The 14,711-nt window shown below is 42.2% G+C and overlaps 1 protein-coding gene across 5 annotated transcripts in view; it reads right to left on the bottom strand.

Annotated features, from left to right (window-relative positions):
- Nucleotides 1–1,304: 1,304 nt before the first annotated feature.
- Nucleotides 1,305–14,711, bottom strand: part of NCAPG2 (non-SMC condensin II complex subunit G2) — a 64,850-nt gene continuing 51,443 nt past the window's right edge. For all 5 annotated transcript variants that reach the window (XM_047096505.1, XM_047096504.1, XM_047096501.1 and 2 more), the window contains 5 exons: nucleotides 13,668–13,808; nucleotides 10,191–10,294; nucleotides 9,269–9,369; nucleotides 8,003–8,102; nucleotides 1,305–1,694 (listed from right to left, as the gene is read on the bottom strand). In XM_047096505.1, coding sequence (XP_046952461.1) covers nucleotides 1,643–1,694; nucleotides 8,003–8,102; nucleotides 9,269–9,369; nucleotides 10,191–10,294; nucleotides 13,668–13,808 — 498 coding nt within the window. In that variant the 3' untranslated portion in view covers nucleotides 1,305–1,642. The remainder of the gene's footprint in view (nucleotides 1,695–8,002; nucleotides 8,103–9,268; nucleotides 9,370–10,190; nucleotides 10,295–13,667; nucleotides 13,809–14,711) is intronic.

Raw genomic sequence — 14,711 nt, forward strand, 5'->3', positions numbered from 1 at the left:
AACATAGGCAATAGAGTGTTCAGTTTTACATGTTTTTAAACTTTCCAGAAGGAAATCACACTGTTTTTCTATGACTTGCTCTTTTCCTCAACATCACGCTCCCTGAGGTGCCGTCCGCCGTGTCCTGCCATCCCCATGGAGCAGGAGCAACGGCTGCCCCACCCCCAGAAGGGAGTCGGCGCTGTTTCCACCCGGCTGCTGCAGACACTGGAGCTCCGAGGGTCCTCGTGCTTGTGCACAGGAACTTCTCCAGGGTGTATGCCCAGAGGAGGATTTTATGAACTATTTTGGCCCAATAAAAACTGAATTATGTTTTTTACAAATTGGATTAATTTTCCCATCAAGACTGACACGAGATAAAAGAGAAAAACCTGACTATTCTGAAAACTCATGTATAAATTTAAAAAACTAATTAACCTCTTCCCACAAAGAAAACACTGAGCTCAGACAGATTGAGTTGAGTGTTAACAACAAATCCAAGGATTTATTTCTAATCTTACACAAACTCTTCCAGGAATATAGAAAGACAGAACATTCTTCAATTCATTTTTTTAAAGGATTTTTAAGTAATCTCCCCCAGTGTGGGGCCCAAACTCAACTCTGAGATCAAGAGTCACATGCTCCTCCAACTGAGCCAGCCAGGCGCCCCTCGGCTCATTTCTCAATACTAAAACAAACACAGGCAAGGGCAAAAAAGAAAAAAAAAATTACATTCACCAATACAGAATATGTCTTAGTTGGCAAAGATGTGTAGAAAGTCTTATGTTCAAAATTAGCTAAAATAAGCACCCCTAACTCCCCTTTCCCGATTATCCCTCAAAAAACCCTTACCCTGACCGCTCATAACTGTGGTTAACAGCCTGTTTCTGGATCTTCTTCAAGAGACAGAGGCAGTGAACTTGCTCTTTACCTGTTAGCTGGGGCAGAGGACACAAGTAAGCAAATGAAGACGGTCTCCCGTTGCATTTGTCACAATGCAGAAATCGTGGCTAACAGGGAGATGGACACAGACCTGGCCCTCTGCTGACACCATGTCAGCTCTCAGAAAGAAAAGATACCAGTGATTCACCTTCAGGCTGAAGGACTCGGTTCTCTGTCACTCATATTTAGAGCCAGCGGCCTGTCTTCACATCCAGCAAAGCAGCATCAAGACGAGGAGAGGAGGCTTCTACAGGACCCCCCATGGCTCCTCCCCCTGAACCTGGCACCCTCTTCTTAGCACCTTCTACTCTTGGCACAATTCAACCCTTGTCTCTAAAGGGGAAGACACATACTAAGATTTTTAAATAAAGTACACAAACAGATGTTGTCATTGCTTTTATTAGTCATAGTCTCAAGCAATATTATATATACAAAAGTCATTTTTAAAACAACCAAGTTTGCTAGAAAAGTGTTTTTCCCCCTTTGCGCCACGGGTTTCCACACCACTAATACCTAGAGTCCTTTACGTTAAATATATTATTCATGCAGGCACCAGGCGAAAACCTAAGAACCTTTAAATTTCCTACTTCTAACTCCCCAAGTAAGTCCCACTCCTATGACACAGATTATCAACATTAGAAACACTAGGAAAATACACATTCAGTTCATTTTCACGAAGTCCTTTTCCTCTGTTCTCACCCGACCAAAGATGTTAGGTTGGTTATGAATTCAGAAGTGCTCCCAAAGTCCTCGATGACGATTCATAGAGAAACCTGAAACACAAAGAAAGATAATTAATAACAAATCAACGACCAAAATACCCAAACATACACTTTTGCAAAATAAAACTAGAAATGGTTTGCAACTGAATGTATGCTCAGAGAGAGTGAAATAAATCAGTAACTTCCGCTACTTGCTTCTGATGTAAAATGGAGCACGAATCCCCATCACGAGGAATCAGCACTTAGAGCCGTCATCACTGCTCCCACAGCCAGCAGCAGTTCAGAGCCCAATAAAATGTGCTCACCAGGCCAAGTTTTCTATAGGCGAACTCTCATGTACTCAGAAGTACTCTCATTTGTGAGGGTCTAAACCACTACTCGGATCAACAGCAGACTCATAAACATGTCAAGTGCCTTTCACAATCATGGGCTTTGTTTCCTTCCACAAAAGCACAAGATAAATGAAAACGATTTACCCCAAGACTTGCTCTTACAATGACACTTAGACCCCCCTCACTTCCTCAGGCCCTCCCTTATATACTCCTCCCCACCCAACAGAGCCAGGTTTGGGCTGACCCCACTCAAGACACTGCCCCAAGCCTTGCAAGGATCCACTTCACACGGGAGCCCTTACCAGGCAGACCTCACACAGGTATGCTCCCTTCCTCCTTTGCCACCTGCTAACCTGGAGGGTCCCAAGCACTACCCTCGGCGGGTATGCGGGCCCCAGACACAAGTACCAACCATTAGCCTCAGTGGCATTTCGGCAGATTCATCGTTCAGCTACCGTCTGCCTGGGTCCCACTCTCCATGGAGACTAACCAACCACGTGGTCTAGAACAGCCCTGTCCAGTATCAGTACAAACAGGCACATAACTAAATTTTCTAGTTGCCTCATTAAAAGAGCTCAAAAGAATAAGGTAAAGTTCATCTTAGTATATTTTATTTAACTCAAGATACCCAAAGGAGGGGGGCGCCCGGCTGGCCCAGTTAGCAAAGCATCCGACTCTTGATCCCAGGGTTGTGGGTTCAAGCCCCACGCTGACTCTGAAGCCACACACACGGATATATTTTACAATGTTTTTTTTTCCACACCATCTTCTGAACCCAGGGCCTACTTTATATTTCATTTCGGAGCCTCAGCTCAGAGTTGCTACATCTCATGTTATCAATTTCCACATGTAACAAAGTGGCCGGTGCAGGGGCAGCACAAATCTAGAGAAATTCTGAGGTTTTTCTCTTTACCCTGGAATTCAGTAATTTTATTCAGACTTACTTAGGTGTTATTCCACACAGAATTCAGTGAAACAAACAAAAAAAGAATTTTTAAAATTACACATTTCTTCCACTGGGAAATCTTCTATTGTTTGCTGAATTACTGCTTTTCTTGGGTTTATTTCTCATCTGTCTTTACCCATGACTCATCTTCTTCAGTATCTAGTCTGTGTTCTGAGATATTCCTCCAACATGATCTTTTAATATGTATTTGTATTTGTATTTGGGAGAACGCAAGCAGGGGAGGGGCAGAGAGGGGGGGACAGAGTGTTGAAATGGGCTCTGAGCTGTCAGCACAGAGCCTGATGTGGGGCTCAAACTCATGAACCGTGAGATCACGACCTGAGCTGAAGTCGGACGCTCAACTGACTGAGCCACCCAGATCTTTTAGACTATCTGAGTCTGAGTCTCAACAGTGACGTCTCTCCACAACGTCGGGGACATTTTAAATTTAGGGGTTTTAACTCTCCATCTTCCTTCTGGGGTATAACTGAGTTTTTCTTTGAAGACTCTTGTTACTAACTGGCCGGCTGGCCCACCACTGTCACTTGAGTAATGGCTGCTCTGATTGCTTCTCACTGCTCACTACCCTCATGTCTGAGCCCCACAGCCACCGCAGATAGGTCTGAGACGGTGAACAGTTGAGAGGCACAGGCCTGTGGAGGCCACCACCACAGCAGCGAGCTGGAAGGAATGGTGGCAAGCCTTAGTCAAATTACCTCCCTGGGCCAGGGTCCTCAGGTGTGACACAACATATGAACCAAGTGGTGTGCTCGCCCACCTGAGTCCCATAGTCTTTAAACATGTGTCAGAAGCCGAGTCTTCACAACCCTGTCCACTATCAGGCCCCCTGACTGCGGCAGGCTGTGTTCACACGCTGAAGAAAGTCCAATGTGACCACAGCCATGGGAGGAACAGACAAAATCAATTTTCTGAGAAAAACAATTAATAAGACAAACAAGGCCTGTCTTTATTTACGTATAGTTTTAAATTATCTACACCAAGGTCCACTGGGTATTGATGATGATAAAAGCATGCTTTTAAATGAGCTATAAAAAGCATCCAGTCCCAAAATCATTTTAAAAAGACTATTAAAATTTCATGCAGGAGAATAAAATAATATTACTCATCAATACTTGATAACAAAAAAGATGTGATTTTTTTCAGGGAGTACTCCTTTCCTTCAAGGTCTAATAACAATATTTCATGTTGGGGACTGCATATAACACTATCAAAGTTGCCTACATATGGGCATAATTAATATGGCAAATAACTTGCTTATAATATGATTACAATTCATTTACTCAGTGGAAAAATTCATGATATAGCCTGAATCCTAGGAAATATTTATACTTCTAAAATTTCTAATTGTATATTTATTGCTATTTTCAGACTATTCACGAAAGTAACAAAAATAACATACTCGGCATTTAAAGGCACCAGCATGCTGGCAAATGTACACCGTTCCTCCTGAGAGACTAAGTCCAATTTACAGGATGCTACTCTGGGGGAGGCAGGTGCAGTGCAATGAGAAGCATTTTTTATTTAGTACCCAACAGACCAGGTAACGAAATACTAGCACTGTTAGAAAAGTAGTATAATCACTAAGAAAATGTTCACTTCTGAATTAATGCCCCATTGGTTAAATTATTAACTGGACCAATGGTTTCCACCAGTCTTAAAGATACTGACTTGTCTTAATGTATCCACCCCAACATCAAATCAGTAATATTTTCAAATTTAGTCTTAAATCTTGTCTATTTTCCATTAGACTGATTTCATTTACTTATTTTTTTTTGGAATGTTTTATTTATTTTTGAGAGGGAGGGAGGGAGAGAGAGAGAGAGAAAGAAAATGAGCAGGGGAAGGGCAGAGAGAAAGGGAAACACAGAATCCAAAGCAGGCTCCAGGCTCTGCACTGTCAGCACAGAGCCCGACTCAGGACTTGAACCCATGCACAGCAAGATCATGACCTGAGCTGAAGTCAGATGCCCAACTGACTGAGCCACCCAGGTGCCCCTAGATTGAATATATATATATATATATATTTTTTAAGATACTGGCTTTTCTACAGTGTGTTTCTTGCATATTTAAGAGGCCCAAGTTTCATAGTCCATACCTATTTTTTTAGGATGTTTCCTCCTTAACAGGAAGAACTCTGCCATAAGTTATCAGCTCTGAATATCCTTTACTTTCCACAGTGTGAAGTTTGAATTTCTAAGGCCTTTTTTTCCCTCTCAATATAACATGATACAAATACTCACCTTAAAACCCTGTGCAAGTGGAAATTACAGAAATTTCTAGGGGCGCCTGGGTGGCTCTGTCAATTGAGCATCCAACTCCTGATTTCAGCTCAAGCCATGATCTCATGGTTGTGGGATCAAGCCCCACATTGGACTCTGCACTGACAGCACAGAGCCTGCTTGGGATTCTCTCTCTCCCTCTCTCTTTGCCCCTCCCCTGCTCACGCTCTGTCTCTCTCTCAAAATAAGTAAACATTAAAAAAAAAAACCCTATCCTTGCAAATGTTATTTCTAAAAGCAAAAAAATCTTGTAAAATGCTTGGACTTGAGATTGTTACCACATCCTATGAAAATACCTTATCACATTTACAGTTTGTAATTCTGATGCGCCTGGTAAAAATATTTATGCTGCCACGTGTTTTCTGAAATATACAAACACTCCTCATTTCCTCCAAATCCAAGATCAATTCCCTCTTCCCCGTAAGTGTCTAGAAATAAAACAAGCTCATGAAACCTAGAGTCTGTTGGGTTTCTCCTTCAAATATACAGTTGCAAACTCGACCTTATTAAAACACATGGTAAATATTCAATAGTTTTTAGGATGAAGCACATAATTGAACGCATTCCCCTTGCTCACAACCGAGGTCTTGCAAATCCCCATCTACTCCAGTGCCCTGCTCCATACCCTGTCAAGGCCTGGTGCTAGTATGCCTGGTCCATGGGGGCTTTCTCTTCCTGGTTCTGACCACTGCAGAGAGCCAAGCCTCCTCCAGGAGACCCCAACGGCACAAGTGGCACCTCAGCCCACTGCCCCCACCAGGCCCCACAGAGCAGCCGCCCAGCCAGCATCCCCCTGACCAGAGCAGCACACGAGCTCACGGGCCTGGGAGAGGACTCCAGCTTTGGTTCCAGCAGATCCCCTGCCCCCAGAGCTTGGATTTCCAGTGAGTTCCGCCAGACGGCCTCAGGACTACTCCATCTGGGGAGCAGTCTCAGCGCTGGGGCAAAGGTGCTCCTCACATCTGCCTTTCCTCTATGCTTTGGAGTTCGCTTTAACTCCCAGCAGCCAGTAACTCTTCGACCAACACCCTGAGAAGGATTTCTGACATGGAGACCTCCCTGTCCTGGTCACAGTGTGGTTCTGCCTTCTGACTGGAATGCCACAAACACTCAGGAAACACCAAAGGAGGCTGGTACAGTTGTCTTAATAGCAGACAAAATGGACTTTATGGGGAAAGCATTACCAGAGCTAAAGAGAGACCCCTCATAAAAATAAAAGGGTCGATTTATTACGAAGATGTAGGAGTTCTAAATTCATGTGCACCTAGTATCAGGATCACAAAAGATATAAAGCACAACCCCTCTTATCAGAAATGGACAGATCCAGCAGGCAGAAAATCATTAAGAACATGGCTGAACTCAACAGCACCATCAATCGACTGCATACAATTAATAACAACAGTGTATAAAAACTTCTCCACGGCCAACTGGGATTTATTCCAAGTATGCAAGGCTGGTTCAACATTCAAAAATGACTTAGTATAGGAGAGCCTGGGTGACTCAGCCAGTTAAGCGTCTAACTTCGGCTCAGGTCACGATCTCACAGTTTGTGGGTTCGAGCCCCACATCAGGCTCACTGCTGTCAGCCTGTCAGTAAAGGGTCCGCTTCAGATCCTCTGTCCCCCTCTCTCTCTCTGCCCCTTCCCCACTTGCTCTCTCTCTCTCAAAAAAAAAAAAAAAAAAAAAAACCTAAAAAAAATTGCTTAGTGTAATCCATCATATCAACAGACTAAAGAAGAATATGATAGCATATGATCCTATCAGTAGATGCAGAAAAAGTGTTTGACAAAATCAAACACCAATGCAGAATAAAAACTCTCAGTCAACTAGGAAGGGAACGTCCTCAACTTGGTAAAGAACACCCACAAAATATCTGCAGTTAACGTACTTAATGGTGAGAAAATAGAAGCTTTCCCACTAAATCAGGAACAAGGCAAGGACGCCCCTTCTCATGACTGCTTTTCAACTGAAAAGCACTGAAGTCCTAGGTAATGTAGTAAGGGAAGGAAAGAAAGGGTACAAAGGTATACAGATAGGAAGAAAAAAATAAAACTGTCTTTGTTCATAATTTAGCAATTTAGAGTTTTCAAGGCCTTTTTGCAAAGGAGAAAGTGACTAAGAAAAGTACTTTCCCAGGCATGCGTGAAACTATTACCAAGTTCAGAGCTCTATTAAAATTTAACCTTATGAAGTTCAGAAAACAGCAAGAAAAACAGTTTTTGTGGTTGGCCGGAGAATCAAACAACTAAACTAATAACAAGAGTTTACAGCAAGTTGCAGAGCATGTCAAAAACGGTACGTAACAACAAAGGCACTCGGCTGCAGGAGCCCAATGAACACCTTCCTCAGACCAGTCCCTGTGGCACCAACAAGCCCCCCCAGGAATGAAGAAATGACAAGTATTTCTTCAAAGTTATGGAGGGACCTTTCCCATCCTCATTGTGGACGCTTGGGGACTGAGCAATTATATCTGAGAAATGCCTACAGTTTCAAAAACATAGCAAACCACCAAAAATAATCTGTCTGGTTTGTATATACATATAAAATAAGTCTGTATGCCTTTACTCTTCTGGAGTAGAATTTACGAGATGACAATTTTGTTTTTATTTTTGAAGACAAAATCAGGGAGTAAATTAAACATATGTCCAAGGGGTTTCCCAAGCAAGCCTGCTTCCTCACGGCCTGGCTGTAACCAGCAGGAATGAAAACGTGATCTCAAACGGACGGGCAGGGAACCCACAGCTCTCAGCAAACGTGCCTGGAGCACATCTAGTGCTATACCTCTCCGTGCTGTCCTCATCCAGGGTGATCTCCATAAACGTCTTCAGTTTTCTGTGAACAGTGGCTGCAACATCCTTCACTCTTGAACTTCTCTGTTTACCTAAGAGGAAGTTATAGTAAAGACAGAGCAACGATTTTAACACTGGCACACAAAAGTAAGCATACTCTGCTATCAATATGGGCACAAGTTCAAGAAGAATGAGCCTCCTCACCCTTCGAGTTAATCTACCCACTGACCTGTGGAACAGGAATCATCCCCTCACAGGGATGTGAAAAGATGAAGTGGACATTTTTGAAAGCACTTCATCAGCCCTTAGGGACACCTCTAGTGGACAATTCCATGAGCTCTGTCTATGCCATCACCTGTACCTCCATCAGAGATGACAACTGCCACATTTCAGAGTCATCATCATTGTGGCAAATATTTAAGCACCTGTTAAGTACTAGGTGCTCAGCAGCACCCCAGCCCCTGTCCTCACCCCCTCACATGGAGAATTTCCCCTCATTCTCCAGGCCTCAACTTGGGTGACAGTCCCTTAGAAGTCTTTTCTGATGCCCAGCCTGGGTAACGCTAGTCACAAAGTGTTATCATGATTCTGTAGGCACGCCATGCATTCAGGCTTATGGAGAGTGCCTATCTCCCTAGAAGCACTCTCTATCTGTAACACGTTATGTCTTCGAAAATCATTTCAACATTAGTAAAGCTGAGCAAAAAATTCAGAAACTTAACGGTAATCTGCAGGGAGATTACTGCATTTTATACTGAGATGAGCATTTTATAAGTATCTCCAATTATTTTTCCGGTACTATTTCAACTGGCTGGGATATTCAGAAAAGGCAAGTGCAAGGCTTAAGCAGAACAGAAGATCCATTCATTAAGTATTAACCCCAAAACATACCATCATTAGCAAAAATAAATTCAGAACTTTAAACATAGGTAACACATGACAAACCAACAGGAATTCAATTCTGAGGCACAAAGAGGGACATGTAATGGGTCCAGTGGGGAAAGGTGACAGGTGAACAGGACTGCATTAGGAAGCGTGAGCCAGCTGGTTTCCAGGCTAGTACAGGGTTAGCTGAGCAGAGGAAACCCAGCAGACACTGTTTGTGCAGAGCATGGGAGAGCAGGCTACAAGAGCTGGGAGGGTCTGACTGAAAGGGGATGCCAAAACATGGAACCGAATTCCCAAACATTCCATAACAGTTCTGTATGAGATTACACCCAGCAATATCCCAGACAGTATGAGAGAACATTTAACCAACCTTTGTTAATAACCAAAATAATATGCATAACAGCTGTGAGACACACAATGCCTTCAATATCATCAGAAGTAACACACGCCTTTAATTCATCTAAAAATGACCTGCAAAAAATTAATAAATATCTGGAATTATTCTATAGTATATATCTTAAAACTTTGTAGGAGGACTAACACAGCCAAGATTCATCAACCACCATGAATTCTAGCTTTCAGGTAACGTGGATTAAACCTTCTAATACGTTCGCTGTAAATGTGCCGAGTCACACAGGTAAGATATTAACATCACATGATGTTGCCAGAAAGAGAATGGGGACATTTTAGTAATTGAAAAAAAGCTACTCTGTATACCCACAATGCACACAAAAAAGATTCAATGTCACTGAAAGATAATTTATGGCTGCTAAATATGGCACTTTTTTTAAAGTTTTCATTTTGAATGTATCTGCTATTATAGTCCCTCAGGTATTAGGCAAGTGCAAAACCACTCCTTCCATACTCCATCAGTCCTGCCTGGGCCACAACAAACCCAGAACTGCAGCCAAGTGACACAGGGACAGCACGTACCCAAAGAACCACACTAGTGCTGAACCTAGTCAAGCGTTCTGAGTGTACTTAGGAACAAGTATTTGCTACACATTAACATTTTAAATGTTTCCCTCTAGCTGAATTTTAGTTATGAAAAGCATAACCAGGGACTATTTGGATGGATGGATGTTATAGAAAATTAGAATTTGTTTGTATAATGCAAATTTTTAAAATAATGCAACTGGTTTTAATTGCTGATTAGAGAACACTATATGAAACACTTTTCTCATGGAAAAATGCATCTTTGAGAAATTCTGAGAGCTCAAAGAATAGACAGAAGTTACTGAGAGCTCACAGTCCAAGTGAGGAGATCAGGGCAATAAAGAGAGCATGGTTACCTGATCACAATCGGAGACTTCATTATTATTCCTATTAAACACCTTGAAAATGGCGGAAGGTCTGAAAGACCCTCGGGCGGGGTGAGCTCTTCTACATCAGACACCTAGAAAGAAGTTCCAGACAGATCAGTAATTTCTAAATTGAAATGGAGACAGGGACAGTTACTTGTTTTACACTGCTATGGGTTTTCATCCAGAAACCCAAAAGAATAATTTTTATTAACTGTTGAAATGTCTACAGTAATTATGATTAATCTATTTTATATTCAGGTGCATGTTATTCATCAGACAGAAGTAAAAAGACACAAACATCGATAGACAAAACTTTTGTCAAACAGCCTTTAATGTGGTATCATGTTCTGTAAATAATGTGCTTTTAAGCGAGCCTAACTTGCTATTCCTACTCATCTAGAATCCGGATTTCTCAGTCCCAGCACAACTGACATCTCGGGCTGGCTAATTCCTTGCTGTGGGACGTCCTTGGCACTGCAGGGCTTTGAGCAGCGTCCCAGGCCTCCACCCAGCAGATCCCGGGCGTGGCCAGTGTCCTCTGGAGGAAGAGAACCACCGGCAGTGGAGAAACGTTGGTCTGGACGCATGACGGGGACTCTGCCTGGATTTATGCCCTTTACCACCAACCTTACAAGTTTAAAGTCATCCATTAGTGGTGAATAAACTGCATGGGCAAATGGCTCCCAGGAAGGACTAAATCCAGAACCCTGCTCTGGAGAGGAGTCGGGGTGGAGGGAGGTTATGCTTTCATTTCAAATCTCACCTTCATACACCCACCACTGGCTCTCACCTACTTCTTAGCTATCAGGTGTGACTACACAGCTCTCCTCAATCAGCCTTTCCATACGCCCACTGGAGGATTCATAATACTAATTTGGATATTAAAGTCAATCATCTTTATGTATGAAATAGCTGTTTCTCATTAAAATGATGTACATCTTAAATGTAAATGCATTTGTGATACAAATGATTATTGACTGGTTATAATAAAAATCTTGAGATTTTTAGCATATGTAGCAGTAAAATATATACCACGAGCACAGAACAGGAGAATGCTAATCGGAAGAACATTGTTACAAGACTTAAAATGTACAGGCACACTGTAATTTCTGCAGGGAGACTCATGAGTTAAATATGCATATTAAAATCTCCAGAGAAACCACTAGAACAGTTACACAAAGGACAATATAAAGTCAACAGAGAAGAGGGGCGCCTGGGTGGCTCAGTCAGTTGAGCGTCCGACTTTGGCTCAGGTCATGATCTCGCGGTCCGTGAGTTCGAGCCCCGCGTCAGGCTATGTGCTGACCGCTCAGAGCCTGGAGCCTGTTTCAGATTCTGTGTCTCCCTCTCTCTCTGCCCCTCCCCCGTTCATGCTCGCTCTCTCTCTGTCTCAAAAATAAATAAACGTTAAAAAATAAATAAAGTCAACAGAGAAGATAAAATGGAACAGTGCAAACATTGCCATTTCATCAAGAAATGGCAGGAAAAGAAGTAGGGGAACTAATAGAAAACAAACATCAAAACGGTCAAATTAAACCCAAATATATTGGGCACCTGGGTGGCTCAATCGGTTAAGTGTCCAACTCCTGATTTCAGCTCAGGTCATGATCTCATGGTTCATGAGATCAAGCCCCACATCAGGCTCTGTGCTGACACTGAGGGAGCCTGCTTGGGATTCTGTCTCTCCCTCTCTCTCTGTCCCTCCCCTGCTCCTGCTCTTAATCTCTCAAAATAAATAAACTTAAAAAATATATCTATACATATATCATTATGTCATTAAAATCAAATGGGCTAAGCACCCCAAGTCAAAGGCAGAGATTGTAAACTAGACAAAAAAAAAAAAAACAAAAAAAAACAGGTCTACCCATGTAGTGATTATAGGAAACACTTTAAACACAGGAAGAACAGGTCAAAAGCAAAAGGGTAAAAAAAAAAAAAAAAAAAAAAAAAAAAAAAAAAAAGATATGCTATGCAAACATGAAAAATGCCAGAGCAGACTAATGAGAAGTATCACCAGAGATGACAAGATGTCTCAAAACTAAAGACAATCAGTGTATCAAAACAACATAGTAGTCCCATGTGCACACCTAACAAAGCTCCCAAATACATGCAAACTAACGGGAAGAGACAAATCCACAGCAGCGCTAACCTCTCACTGATGGAACATGCAGACAAGTCAGTAAGGATACAAGAGAGGTCAGCGAACACCTCCTGTAAAGTAGTGAAATACATCAGCTCTGTGGGCAAACCACCTCTGTCACAACTACTCAACTCTGCAGTTACAGATGAAGTAGCCACAGAAAATCTGTAAACAGTGGGTGTGGCTATGCTCCAATATAACTTCATTTACAAAAAAACCAGATGGTGAGCCAGGTTTGGCCATAGGCCATTAATCGATTGAGCTATACTTGTCAGCTATAAAGCTCGATGGAGTAAATAAATCCTAGCTCTTAATTCTATGTATAATCTAGCTATCACTTTCCTAAACCAAAATGACCTTCCTTAAAGCTTTAAGGAGGGTCTTAAAATCTATTGTTATAGGAACTTAGCTTTTTTCATACTCATGACCTCACAGTACAGAATTCAAATAAATTATATATATGTACATTTATATAAGTCAACAACATTGACTGTCAGATCCCATCTTTTCACACAGAGAAAATCTATCATCACCTTTCTATCTTCTATGGCACTGTTCCACACCCTCCCGCCATGCCTTGAGGGTCTTTCTGGGGAAACAGTTCTGACTGGAGTTATCATCCTGGTTAGGCCAATCTTTACCCAAGAAAGCTCACTATAAAAAATCTGCAACTGTTAGGAACACAGCCAGTCACTTACAGAGTAGAAATGAATACATTATCTGTTTAAAATGATATCGGAAATTCAAATTTCCTGTGCTTAGAAATGAAAAAGAAAAGTATGGTTTATGCTACAGCAATGCAGTCAGATGCAAACCACCCCAAACTGTCCTGCCTCCTGCTCACCACTGATCACTGCTGCTTCTGCCTTGTCAGGAGAGATTTTCTTTTTCTTTTTTTGTAAGTAGCCTTCACGCCCAGCAGAGAGGCCAGTCAGGGCTTGAACTCACAACCCTGAGATCAAGACCTGAGCTGAGAACAAGAGTTGGATGCTTAATCAACCGAGCCACCCAGGCGCCCTGAGGAGAGAAGAATCTCAAGAAATATATCAACTCACGTAGATCTCTAAAATGCAGCAAAAAAAAAAAGTTCACAGTGGAAGGACTAGCTTGGTTTTAGTCAAAGATGACAACATCCCAAAAGTCACATGACTCTAGTCATAAGCCTGCTAGGAAACTGAGGGGAGGGGGCTGGAGAAGCAGGCTACCTACTAAACTCTGAGTTCTTAAAAAATACTTGGAAAAACATGAAAATGTGCTGCCAGTAGAAAATAGAATGTTGTACAGTCAAAAGCAGACACAAGAGTTTCAGGATCAACAGACTTCACCTTGCGTAGTCGGTGACTTATCTCCACCACAGATGCAGCGATCACAGTGGAAAGTACGCCCCGGTGCACGGGCGTATCCGCATGCCAAGACTGAACGGTCATTAGAAATTCATGAAGAGGGGTCTGAACTGAGTAAAGAAGCTACAAGAAAACACACCAGTTAGTCATTTTTCAGGGGTTAAAAAAAGACACTTTACAGGACAAACATTCCTATTGTCCTCCCTAGGGGTCCAGGAGTCCCAAATCTTGTTTGCCCGTTATCAGCATCCACTCCTTCCTTTCCCATTACTGACTCCGATCTCTCAGGCACCACAGCTAGACAAGGACAGACAGCAATGAAGCCCACTGGAAACAGCAACAAAAGCAATGCAAAAACCCCCAAGAAGAGAAGGACCAACAGCATAAATAAAGAAAAGGTAAAGATACAGCATCAACAGTGAAAGAAGACCATGAGGCCATGTGTTCTGGTAGAAGGAGCACAGTCAATGGTAAAAGATTTGGTGAGAAAATAAAAGATTCTGGCACAAACTAAACTACACAAACAGATCACAGCACTTGAACCAACTCATCAAAAACAGAAGCATTTTGGGGTGCCTGGGTGGCTCAGGCAGTTAAGCATCTGACTCTTGATTTTGGCTCAGGTCATGCATAATCTCACAACTTGTGAGTTCAAGCTCCACCTCAGGCTCTGTGCTGACAGTGCGGGGCCTGCTTGGGATTCTCTCTCTCTCTCTCTCTCTCTCTCTCTCTCTCTCTCTCTCTGTCTCTTTCTGCACCTCCCCACTTGTGAGCTCTCTTTCTCTCAAAAATAAATAAATAAATAAACATTACAAAAAAAAAAAAAAAAAAGAAGCATTTCAAATTAACTCAAAGATGAACTGGTAAGCTAGGGAAAACGTGGCCAACAAACCAATCACTTTCTATCAGAAAAGAGCAGAAAAAAAATGAAACTCTTCAATGCTTCATAAACATCCTCCTATTTAAGCATTTTTTAAAACTTCGTTTAGGGTGCCTGGGTGGCTCAGTCAGTTGAGCATCTGACTT

The sequence above is a fragment of the Lynx rufus genome, unplaced genomic scaffold (assembly GCF_022079265.1).
Source record: "Lynx rufus isolate CCGP_SWC_20201006 ecotype Redwood Valley unplaced genomic scaffold, mLynRuf1.p SCAF_4, whole genome shotgun sequence".
NCBI classification, from domain to species: Eukaryota; Metazoa; Chordata; class Mammalia; order Carnivora; family Felidae; genus Lynx; species Lynx rufus.